Below are 12,324 nucleotides of genomic sequence, written 5' to 3'. Positions count from 1 at the left end.
TCATCGGCCCACCACACCAGCTCCGCTCCTCCCACATCACCAGTATCACTTTCTCTGGCCAAAACATTCCCCCTTCCACATCTGTCACCAACCTGGGTGTTAAAATGGACCAGCAACTATCTATCTATTCTACCACCTCAAAAACATTGCCAAACTACGGCCTATACTCACCCAGGCAGATGAAGAGAGGCTCGTCCACGCCTTTGTCTCCTCCAGGTCGGATTACTGCAATGCACTCCTCATGGGGTTCTCTGGCAAGAGCATTCAGAAGCTCCAGTACATACAAAACAGCGCTGCCAGGATCCTGATGAGGGTGCGCAAATATGAACACATCACCCCCATCCTCAAATCCCTTCACTAGCTCCCTGTCACATTCAGAAGGTCTCCCCCCTCACCCACCAGTACATCCACGGACATGCCCCCCCCCCCCCCCCCTATCTCCAGGAGCTCCTCACCCCCCAGACCACCTCACACACCCTTCGCTCTGCATCAGCACACACCCTCAGACCACCTAAGACCAAGCTCCACACCATGGGCGATCGGGCTTTCTCCGCTGCTGCCCCAAGACTATGGAACGCCCTCCCTGACCACCTGAAGGCCCCACAGACTCCAGCTGCTTTTAAACTAAACCTTAAGACTTATCTTTTTAAAAAATACTTTTACTAATTTCTCTTTTACTGTATATGTATTATATGTTTTAACAACCCTTTTTTCTCTCTTAAACTCTGTAGCACTTTGAGATTTTCGAATGTAAAGTGCTCTACAAAGAAAATGTATTATTATTATTATTATTTTTATTATTATTATTGTCTGTATGAAATTGGGGAAAACTGGGGAAAATGCAAAATAAAAACCAATAGACTTCCAATACCTGGGAACCGCAAGATAAACACAAAGATCTGTTGTTGTTTTTCTTTTTCCCCTTGGCACGACCCCACCAAGCATTAAACAAGATCAAATAAATAAATTAGTCATGTCATTATTATAATTTAACAAAATATAGCACCCCATATGCCAACAGTTAATAAGAGTTACCGTCAGAATTATTAATTGGAAATAAAGGGTGGATAACAAACGACCATTGTTGAACCCTTGGTAAATATAACATTTATATGCTATAATAAGTCATACATGTATATTTATACTCTATTCTATGAACCCCTCCTCCATTGCATAATGCATGTGTGAAAGATAATTGTAAATATTGCATATTGTAGGATCTCTTTGGCTGCTGAGGAGAGAAAACATGAATAGACAGAGCATAAAAAAGAGGTTACAACATATCCTGGGAGTTCTGTACCGTCATAGTATCAGGATTGAAACAGTAGTGTGGGATTTGAGCGTGTCTGTTGCATGCACTTCTCTCGGAGTGCGTTGTGTGGCTCAAGCGCCTTGCTATGTTATTCCACAGTCATGTCTGAAACCGAAGAGCCCAAGTGGTCCCACCGGCCCTGTCACCGTTTGACATGCCCGCTGTACACGTCTTCCGCTCCACTGCAAGTGTTGAGGATATGAGGGGGGCGGGGGGGGGGGGGGGCACCTGGGGGCTCCAGACAATCTCCCCTTCAGCACCAAGAGTGAAGTCAGAGGACCGGAGTCGAGCCCACAGCATCACACATGCATATTGAGCAAGTCATTTAGGAGCTCTACATCAGAAATGAAGGTGAACCACGAGGTGCCGCCCCACATGAGCTGTTCATTAAGTAGCACAGCGTGCTGCATCACAGGATCCTTCCATATTCACTTTATGCTATCGCATCGCCCATTCAACTACAGAAAGCAAAGAATCAAAGCAAACACATACAAGGAGTTTTGTATGGTCTAACCAACTGAAGAAATTGCTTGCGGTAATCCTTGTCTCTTACGTTATGGGCAAATATTGTTTCATGTAAATCTTAGTACTTATTATTAGTCAATGCTTGATCTATTTACCCTGTCATAACAGAAAACCACCTCGTTAATCCCCCGTCTCAATGTTTAATTTAACTGTCTCGCAAAGCAAATATCAAACAGCCTAAAGTTTATTTGTCAGGTCTAATTTAGCTTGTAGAAACATTGCACCCTTTTCTGCCGTTGTCCCTGCGTTGTGCTATCTACGAAAAGAATAATAATATCACCACTCCACTGTGCCTCCCCCCCCCTATTCTGCGCCAACACATCAAGTTAAGGCAGCCTGATGAACCCTAATAGGGCCTGGTAATTAGAGTCTTTGCAAAGAGCCTGTCTGCACAGCCACCCTAATAGCTTGGGGAGAGGCATGCCATGCACTTGACAGTGTGGAAAAAACAATGTAATGTTTGGTGCATGGTCCAAATTAGCCTGCCTGGAAGTGGTAAACACAATTTACTTTAAAACAATACTGACACTAATTAGGTAACCAATGTATCATTTCAAAGTACAAGTTTTGGCTGCTATCTCAAATAGTTGTTTCGAAAAGTCCTATGCTAATATATTCTGGAATACAGATTGGAAACATATTTTTGCATAAATGCTACGCAATGCCTGGCATTTAGAAATAATCTGTACACTAATATGTAGGGGAATTGTAAATGCTTACAATTAAATATTTTTTTATTAATGTTTAGAGCGTAACCATTTGTTCTTGTCGTATGGATGGCATTATGGACCTAATGTGAAAGATGGATGAGATTAATACTTTCTTTACAAGCCTTGGTCTAAACAGATGCTCACTGTTGAAATTCGTTTTTTATTTCAAGTATTACAATTATTAAATCTGGATTTAACAAGCCATATATCAAAATACCGTGCGCACATCTGTTGTCTTTTACTAGCGGAGAAAACACAGTTTAAATTGTGGTTCATTCATGTATTTGCAGTGCATTCAAAGAATGTTAACACAAGACAAATGATAGAATATGAACTGTTTGCGTTACTTTGCTATACAGTTTATTAAGGCCATGTATTTCCAAAAAGAAAATCTTTGAGAAACAAAATAATTGCCTTGAAAAAAGGGCAGCATTGGCATCTGAAAGAAGGTGCTTAGCAACCCTTAGACCCCTCTTCTGTAAGTGCCTGTTTACGCACCTGCAGAAGAAAATCTTCAAAATGATTTCCCACTGTGCCTGTCTGATTACTTAACAAGATACAACACGCCTCAGCCGAAGGTGTCACTTCAAAGTGAACTGTCAAAGCAAATTAAATCAAGGGTTCCCTTCTTACAATAATTGATTTATACTACATGCTTACAAGTACCCCTCAAAGGCCAGGGTTTACATTATTCAATGGTATATAGAGATCACCAATAGTTTGTGAGTAACAACATGCAAGCTGGCCTGCTTGGGATGTATTCCCCATGCCAGGCTCTGATTGGCTGAGGGTGGATCTGCTCTCCCACAATTCAACAGGCAACAAAGGAAGAAAGCGAGAGGCCGTGAGGCTAGATTGTATTAGCTCCCAACACCAGGATAGCGCCCGCTGTCGCCCCTTTGATGGCGCTTGGCATTGATATATACATGTTTATATGCGTAAAGGGATACCAACCGCAGGGGGGGACGGCCGTTAGCCGTCGGTGAGGGCGACTGTCCGACCGCACAACAAGTATGTTCTCCAAAGCTAACCCACACGATGCTAGCTGGTTGCGTAGCCTGCTAACGGCTAGGTAGCTAAGCTAACACAAACCGTCTGGCGATCGAGCTTTTAAAGGACGTTTTCTGTAGACAAAACGAGTTTCGCTGGCACACCTGATCGTCTGACCTGACGGGACATGGCGACACCTCACGTCTAGGGTAAGACACGGTCTGGGTGTTGCTGTTTGGTTAAATCCAGTGTGGAGAGATGGTGACATCAACAACGACATGGTAGCTGCTCTGTTAGCACTGAGTTGATCAAGGATGAAGTGGTTAAGATGAGGTGACTATAGAGTGATTTGGGAGTCAGGACCTGGGCGATTGTTTCCACAGGTGCTCTCATGTCACTGTCAATATAAATGCTTGTTCTGTAAACTAAAAACGAGTCCAGTTGGTGAACTATATCCAATGTGTCCTGTCTTGTACCCATAGGCCTATAGGCTATCGCCACAACAGTGCGGGTTCAAACACCGTGGTTTAGAATCAATGAGTCTGACATATCTAATCTGACCACGAATGGGCATGTAGTTGTCAATGACTTTTCCCTGGATAACTTGATGTTTTACTGAGTATTGCTCATTTTCACTTCTAGCATCAGAGGTGAATTGGTGGAAGTGGAACCTAGCCCATCCAACTGAGTCACCATTTGCAGGCACGTAATGGTGAGTAATCAGATTACAGCTGGGTTATAACTGTAGTCTTTGGTTTGGCTGCAAATTATTAACATGTTTAATCAGTCACATGAAAGTCAGTTTTGTGTCACAAAAAGTGTAACATGCCTTTGTGAATACAAAGGAAGTATTTGCACTTGATGCTTTGATTATGAACACTGCTGTTAGTTTCATTTTGTATTGCATCAGATGCTGTCAATGTGGGTGGTACTATTACCAATGTTAATCGTTTAATGTTATTGTCTGCCAACATGTGCTTTAGAATATTTATCTTGTAATTTAATCACCAATCTGTGTGTTTCTTCGACTACAGGGTATGGCCACTCTATTACATGCATGACTAGTTCTGTGTGGCCTGATGGGAGGACACTGTGGATAGCACATTCTTCAGGATACCCGGGGAGCCATCCCCCCCCATGCTGCCACTCGAGAGGGCCTGCCAGGATGAAGAAGATAAGCCTTAAGACCATCCGAAAGTCCCTGAACATAAAGGGCAAAGAGGAGGGCGACTTTGTCATGCTCCAGCAGCCCTCCATGACCACTGACTATTCCAAGGAGGACTCCCTCTTTGGGGGCTGTTATACTAAAGACCTCGCCGGCTGTGACCTCGGCAACGACGAGGACAAGGGGGGTCAGAACAAGGGCCGGGCCAAGAGCGAGAGTCTGATGGGCTCGCTGAAGAGGCGGCTGTCCACCAAGCAGAAGGCCAAGGTGAAGGGTGGCTCGTCGGCCGTGGGCTCCGTGGAGGACGACGACACCTTCTCGTCCGCCTCGGTGCCCATCAGCTTCAACGAGGTGAAGGCCCAGCGTCCGCTGAGGTCCTCGTCGCTGCGGAGCCACCACTACAGCCCGTCGCCGTGGCCAATCCGCTCTGTGGCTGCGGACGAGGCCTGCATCAAGATGGAGGTGAAGGTGAAAGCCATGGTCCACTCCCCCAGCCCCAGTCCCAGCCTCAACGGCGTCCGCAAGGAGTTCCACGACTTCCAGACCGAGGGCTTCTTCCAGGAGCGGGCGGAGTCCTTCAAGAGCCTCCAGCAGCAGGCGCAGAACGGGGCGCTGCACCTGAACATTGAACATGACGTGCCTGTGGTGCTGGGGCTGATGCCCCAGGACTACATCCAGTACACCTTGCCTTTAGACGAGGGAATGTACCCCGAGGGGCCTCACTCGTTTTGCCTGGACCACTCCTCCCCCATGGAGGTGGTCACGGAGGCGGAGGACGGGCTCCTTCCGCCGGACCGCGTCCAGGAGGACCTGGACCTGGTGGGCGGCCTTCCCCCGGAGCTCTACATGGAGCCCTCCGTCAACGGCCTGCTGGTGTGCCCCGCCGGCGTGATGCTGGAGGGCTCGGCGCCGGAGGTCCCGCCGCCCCTCTCTCCGCTCAGCCACCGGGAGCTCCCCAGGACTTTTTCAGGGTTCAGCTCGACGGACAGCCGGGTGGCCGAGCGTGTGAGGCACCACCTGAACTTCGACCCGCACTCCGCCCCCGGGGTGAGCCGGGTGTACGACTCGGTGCAGGCCAGCGGGCCCATGGTGGTGACCAGCCTCACGGAGGAGCTGAAGAAGCTGGCCAGGCAGGGCTGGTACTGGGGCCCCATCACCCGCTGGGAGGCCGAGGAGAAGCTGGTCAACCTGCTGGACGGCTCGTTCCTGGTGCGGGACAGCTCGGACGACCGCTACCTGCTCAGCCTGAGCTTCCGCTCGCAGGGGAAGACCCTCCACACCCGCATCGAACACTCCAACGGGCGCTTCAGCTTCTACGAGCAGCCCGACGTCGAGGGCCACACGTCCATCGTGGACCTCATCGACTACTCCATCAAGGACTCGGAGAGCGGAGCCTTCTGCTACTCCAGGTCCCGCCTCCCCGGGTCCGCCACCTACCCCGTCAGACTGACCAACCCCGTGTCTCGGTTTATGCAAGTGCGCTCGCTGCAGTATCTGTGTCGCTTCGTCATCAGACAGTACACCAGGATCGACCTGATTCAGAAACTGCCTTTACCCAACAAGATGAAAGATTACCTGCAGGAGAAGCACTACTGAGGACAGGATTGTGGTAGCAATTTGCACTTTTTGGGTTCAGTTAAGAGATTTCATACAAGGTTTACACTTCAGACGACCATTGTTTTGGGGAAGTTGGTTTTCAGTCGCCGTTTATTTGTGTCGGGGTGACTCTGTCGCTGTCCGGTCCTTTTATCCCGCGGTTTCCACTTGAGTTTCTTTGCCCGGATTGGCCGCCAGCCCGTGGCTGTTCTTCGGAGAGGCCTCCGGGGAGACCATCCAGGCCGCACCATACATTACATTCAACATGAGCATTCTGATGAGGGAACTTGTGACGCTAGCGGTCCACCTAGAACACGATAACATGTACAAAGAAAAAAGACTAGGTTGGTTGGAATTTTAACGACTTATGAAATTTGACTTTTTTTTATGTGGCATGGTAAATATTCTGAAATACTGAAGCGAGGGGGAAGCGACAATTTGGATCCCTCCCTTTTAAAATATCCCCCCCCCCCCCCCCTGCAGACTGGTTGTGACCATTGGCACATTGTTTTGACGATGGTTTTGTGTTACACATTGTTGTCTGAGTCATCAACACTTTAAACAGTTTGTTTGTTCTGTGCTTACTGTTGACAGACACTTGCCCTCTGACACCGTTGTAAGATAACGTGAAGGGTGTTTTAATTGCTTCAATAGCCAAAGATGATCTCTGTTTTTAAATTAAAGGTTGGGTATGGGATTTGCGAAACGCCAGCAGATTTAAAAAAATACACAACTCTTATGGTCATATGTTCTCCTTCAACGCTGACTCTGACTCCACCCATTCCAAGTACATGGACTTGCAATCATGCACGAGCGCGAACACAGATGCACGAGAGCAAGCCATTAGCTAGTTAGCTAGCTCCAGTAGCTACCGCAGGATAACAACAAACAGAAGCTTGCTCTGGGTCACGAGCTTTGAGTACGTGCACGAAGGGGTCACGCGCGGGGGAGGGGGAGTGCAGTACGACCGTTTGACGTACTTACTGTCCAATGCCACTCGGTGGTTCTGGAAATCATTGGCTGGAGTTTTTCGAGCCCTGCCCGTTCCACAGATGATTGACTTGTTTAATTTTTATGTCAGTACTTCTAACTCAGTGGGTTATGATAAGGATTACCAGTAATTTTGCAAAAATGGCCAAAAAAGAGAATTCCATACCCAACCTTTAAGCTCCTTATTGACATAGTCTTCCCTTCCTTGGACAGATGCAAGGAAAGGAAATTCACGCCCCAAGAGCCGTTACATTTTTCTTCAGCCATGTATGGCTTTAGAAAAGGTACGTCTGTTATCAGTGTCCAAGAGAATACAACATTGTATTTTATTCCTTATTCCATAACCCTTTGATAATCTAGGCAATGCATGTCCTTTATTTGTTCTTTCTACATCTAGTTACTAGTAACTATTAGTATCATTTCAGTTGGGTGCCATATTATGATGTACACCTGTACCAGGGCTATACCATCTATGGTACCATGCACTTTTATTAGTAACCTACTTGAACGTAATGAAACACTAACTTCATATCTTCATGACCTGTTCCCGAGCTGCTATCGGTCAGTCAATAAGAGCCACCATCAGGCTTGGTGAAAAACCTTTCATGAAATAGGCTTAGACTTAAATGATCTGGGACGGTTTCATTGAATTGCTGAGTTGGCCCCAGACTACTCAGTGAGGGGGTTTAACCAATAATTTAGTTTTTGGCAAATGAAAAACTGGGTATAAAGTGGTATGACTGCATGTAGCCATCACCTTGAAGCAAAGGGTAGACAAGGTACCGGTTACATGACGCTGTTTATATTACACTTGTGCTCTTGGGAGGACCAGCAGTGACTTGATGTATTAAGCTTTCGAAATTTTAATTAAAATGAGCAAGCAAAAGACGAGACAACAGTTTAACGGTTCCCCATTAGGAATGTTGCGAACGCTGCACCACAGCTCGGACGTGGGAAACGCCATTTCTCATGATCTGCAACGCTTGTATTCGCATGAAGTAACGGCTCAAGATTGTTAAGAACGTGCACTCGTACGCCATCTTTAAATGACTGACCATGTCGTGAGGGCTTAGGAGGACGTTGGATGTGCGCGCACTATAGCATTTACCCCACGGATGACGTAACCCATCCAGTACCCAAAAACAAAATGGACCTCTAGTCAATTAACCCAGTCCCCATGTAGGGCTGGCTCTTCCTTTCCCCCCCTCCCCTGGTGATGCTTGTATTGAGCCTGCTAGCTCCACATCACAGAACCCTAGCTGTTGTGAGCCTACGTATCGCAGGCGTTTCGCGAAAGCCAGGCCATGCCTTTTTTTTGTTTAGGGACATGACGAAACTCCAGAGTCGGCCTCATGAAAGTCATTGTATTTCATTGTCACATGTTGTTTTCAAGGGCGTTGAAATCTTTTTGTGATTGGTGTCTCTTACCCGTCGTATCCGCTCCCACCGGGCTCCACTACCCCACATATTTTTCTCTACTGGGCTGTATATTCAGAACAAAGGGAAAGCACACCGTATGCGACGCAAGTGCTTTATGCAGAGATTCTGACAGGGAAAAAAAATTGACACGCTAAGTTTGAGTATCTTTTTGTTGACATGGGTGTCCTTGAAAAGTATTTGGTAATGTCTTTCAGACAACTTTAGGTATGTTTTTCCTAGTGCATAGTTCTAGTTTTTAGAGGGTGCAGACAATGTCCAAACAAAGTCACAGTGAAGTTGGCACAGTAATTTGGATAGGAAGATTGGAAGGTGTTGCATGTTTAAAACGGCTTTGAAATATATAGGAATGAAGGATCTAGGTGTGCATTATTGGCTGTGTAAAGGAATATTGTTTTATATTAACCAGCTGGACATTGTGTGTGCAAGAATTGTGTTTGTTGTTTTTTTGCCATCGGGAGGTGTGTGTGTGTGTGATCGGGGGTTGGAGGGGGTCATATAAAAAGGATTTAGCAGTGTATGTTTGGCTGCAGCATCTATTAGGGGCTTGGTGGCCGACCACTGATTATGTAATGCAGCACCAGTACAAACGCATTGAGACTTTTGCACTTGAAGGTTGACCTTTTTAAAAAAGAAAACACTTGGATCTTGCCTCTCCTGAGTTGTCCCGCAGAAGTTATCATTCAAATTAAAGTTACAACAGCCAAAACCTCTGGACGGAAGTGCACACTTGCTAGTAGTGATCATAGGATAATTTAGGTCGAATAATCAATCAACCAACATCCTTTTGCTTCTTCTCATATCATCAGGAGACGCAGCGTAAAGCACCAGCATCAAACTGTAACCGCCTGCCCCCTGTTAACCCCTAGACTTTTCATTCCTCAGCCTCATCATAGCAAAGAATGTCGATCGAAGGTTAGACTGTTGCATTTATTTTTAGGTTCTCTTTAAAGCGAGTTAAAAATGTGAAAGTGAATTGTTGGTCTTTTTATTTTCTAACCCGGTGTACTTTTTAATTGTGTGTCCTGTTTTAATTTCCGTGTCCCGGCTGTTTCTAACGAGCTAGACTCTGTTGAGTACCAGACAGGGGTATCTGCTGTGATTTCAAAGTATCTAAATAGCCTGGGATTAGGGTGGCCTGTTATCCTTTAAGCGTTATTGCCTTCGACGTGTGACTTTGGAGATTGACGCTTGTTGAAAGTGCAGAAGCATTTTCAGTCCACAATGTATAGCTGATTAGCACTTAACAAGCTCTGGTATTGTTTGAACATCTCTGCAATGAAGGTATTTGTTTACTGCTATGTTTGTTGACCCCCCCCCCCCCCCCCCAAACACTCACCAAACCTCCACCTTTTTTTTTTTTTTTTTTTTTTACTTTCATGGTTTGTCCTCATGATCATTTTGGTACAATTTTTAGAAACGTTATTTCATTTCAATGTGTTGTACACATTTGTGCTGCTTTCAGATATGATGGCCTTTCTTGTATTTAACAATGTGGAAATAGAATGTCACCATTTGGATCTATGTACACGACAAACACACATACACATGCACACAGACACATGACTTTGGGTATCGTTTTGGGAGAGAGGGGCAGATTTGTGAACTGTAGTCGGTAAAATGTCATCAATAGTTATTAGCTCCTCTGTATAAACCGGTCACCCCAGTTTACATTTGTTGTCCACAATTAATTTCCCAACATAGATTGTCTTTTTGTATTTTTTTTCGTTTGAAAACAAAAATCAGCCGTGATTTATTGCACATTTTGGATACAGTTAAAAAGTTTTTGTATCTGCCAATTATAAATTATAAATAAAATATATTCTGAAAAATTGCCTTAATCCGTATCCATTTTATTAGTCTGTGTATGGAATCGTGGTATTGTAAGATGATTGTAAGATACCCCGAAAGGGTATTTTCTGTTCGATACCTCACACGGGAAAGGCAAGGTTTAGCAGGAGACACTTAGTTATGCTTCATTAAGAAATAGGCCTGTCTGTAAACTATCGTGTTTTTGCCAGATATCATCCCTCATCCTACGAGCAAATGGGCCAATCTTTTACATTAGCTTGAACCTCTTCTACTGACTCCTCTTTGGGGAATAGCCAGGCACCTCTGCTGCTAACAGGCTACCGTAACCTAGCAGCAGAGAGATGTTCCCTTGGAGATCAGCAGGTGAAATACATCCATATCGACGTGGGTCGTTGGAGCAAACAAACCAGCGCTTATGTGCTGTATGTCCAAACTGCATCATTGAACGGTTTGCTATACACTGAAAAACGTGCAATTCTCTGCCATCCATCTGTCGAAAGCAACCGTTGTTATTGATCTACACTGCACAGTGTGCAGAAAGTAATGGCTTCTGTCGGCGCACACTTTACTGTCCTTTCAGAGTCGGTACAGCTGGCCAAGAGAACAGCCTCATGGTTTGGGATTACCAACAACGCTACCCTCTCCCTTCTGTGCTTCCAATTTGTGTCGACTCTGGAAAAGCACAGAGTGTGTTCTTGTGTTATATATGGAGTTGGGGGGGTTGGAAGTGGGTAGGGATGGGGGTGGCAGGGGGGCTGGGGTGTCAAGTTTGGACTTGGATCTGCTGGAACATGGGTTGCATCGTGAGGAGGAGGCAGGCCTTGTTAACGCTGGCGTCTGACAGGCCTCTGCAGGCATCTGAGGTGAAGATGCACAACTGTTTACACCCCTCTGCCCTGGCGAGCCATGATTTATTCATGGGGCTCACTGGTGGTCTTGTGTCATATGGTGATGCCTTCATCATGAAAGACCTTATCGCTGCCTTCAGCTCTCTTTGTTTTGCTTTTCGTTTTGGAAAGATTTTATATTCCCGCTATTTCAAATGCTTATTTCCAGCAAAGGTTTTGTTAGATTTTTGGGGGATTTTTTATTTATTTTTGCCTAAGAATGTGTAACATGAAACGATGTGACACTACCTCATCTTATTTGCAAACTTTGCTGTAATATTCCCAGAGTTCTCCCCACCAGCGCTGAATGGCTGTAACCCAGGCTGCTGCTTTCAGTCCTTCATGCTAATTCGTGCCATTCGACAAAAATAAAAATAAAAGGAGAAGCCGGTATGCTGCTGTCTCAGCACACAGTGTGAACTCTCGTATTATGTTCCTTTTGCTCACAGCTTCCAGTCGTTTCACCACACAGAAATACACGCACCCTAATAAGAGTAAACGCCGTCGATATTTAACCGGGAAACTACATCAAATATAATCAGAGATGCTGTGTGCGTTTCTTAAAGTCCATAATATCAACACCAAAGCGCTCGTTTGTGAGCAAATCTCCTCCCCAGTGCTCCTTGGTTGGAAACTGTTTATGCGGGAGAATTCATCCGTCACACGTCTCCCCGTCTCAGATTGATGGTTCGGTCCTGCCATCTGCTGCACTGCATGGTGCGCTCATTTGTCACCTACAAACAGGGCTGACGGAGACAGCTCGAATTACCCGGCAAACATATATATCGCTTTAAATTGACATGCCAGCAAAACATTGGTGGGTCTAGCTGGTAACGACGGAGCTCCAGGTCACCCTGCTGCTAACAGATGTCTCTCACACTCCGGCGAAAGTTTCTGGCT

General features: G+C 45.8%; 1 protein-coding gene across 1 annotated transcript; it reads left to right on the top strand.

The window, feature by feature from the left end:
- The first annotated feature begins 3,349 nt into the window (after window positions 1-3,349).
- Window positions 3,350-10,588, top strand: LOC130377259 (suppressor of cytokine signaling 6). Its single transcript, XM_056584297.1, has 3 exons — window positions 3,350-3,746; window positions 4,180-4,249; window positions 4,572-10,588. Exon 3 carries the CDS (start codon window positions 4,595-4,597, stop codon window positions 6,296-6,298), a length of 1,704 nt encoding a protein of 567 aa, XP_056440272.1. The 5' UTR covers window positions 3,350-3,746; window positions 4,180-4,249; window positions 4,572-4,594; the 3' UTR covers window positions 6,299-10,588.
- Window positions 10,589-12,324: the final 1,736 nt, after the last annotated feature.

The sequence above is a fragment of the Gadus chalcogrammus genome, chromosome 23 (assembly GCF_026213295.1).
Source record: "Gadus chalcogrammus isolate NIFS_2021 chromosome 23, NIFS_Gcha_1.0, whole genome shotgun sequence".
Classification (NCBI taxonomy): Eukaryota; Metazoa; Chordata; class Actinopteri; order Gadiformes; family Gadidae; genus Gadus; species Gadus chalcogrammus.
Note: the sequence above shows the minus strand (reverse complement) of the source record. Positions and strands in the feature narration are given on the sequence as shown.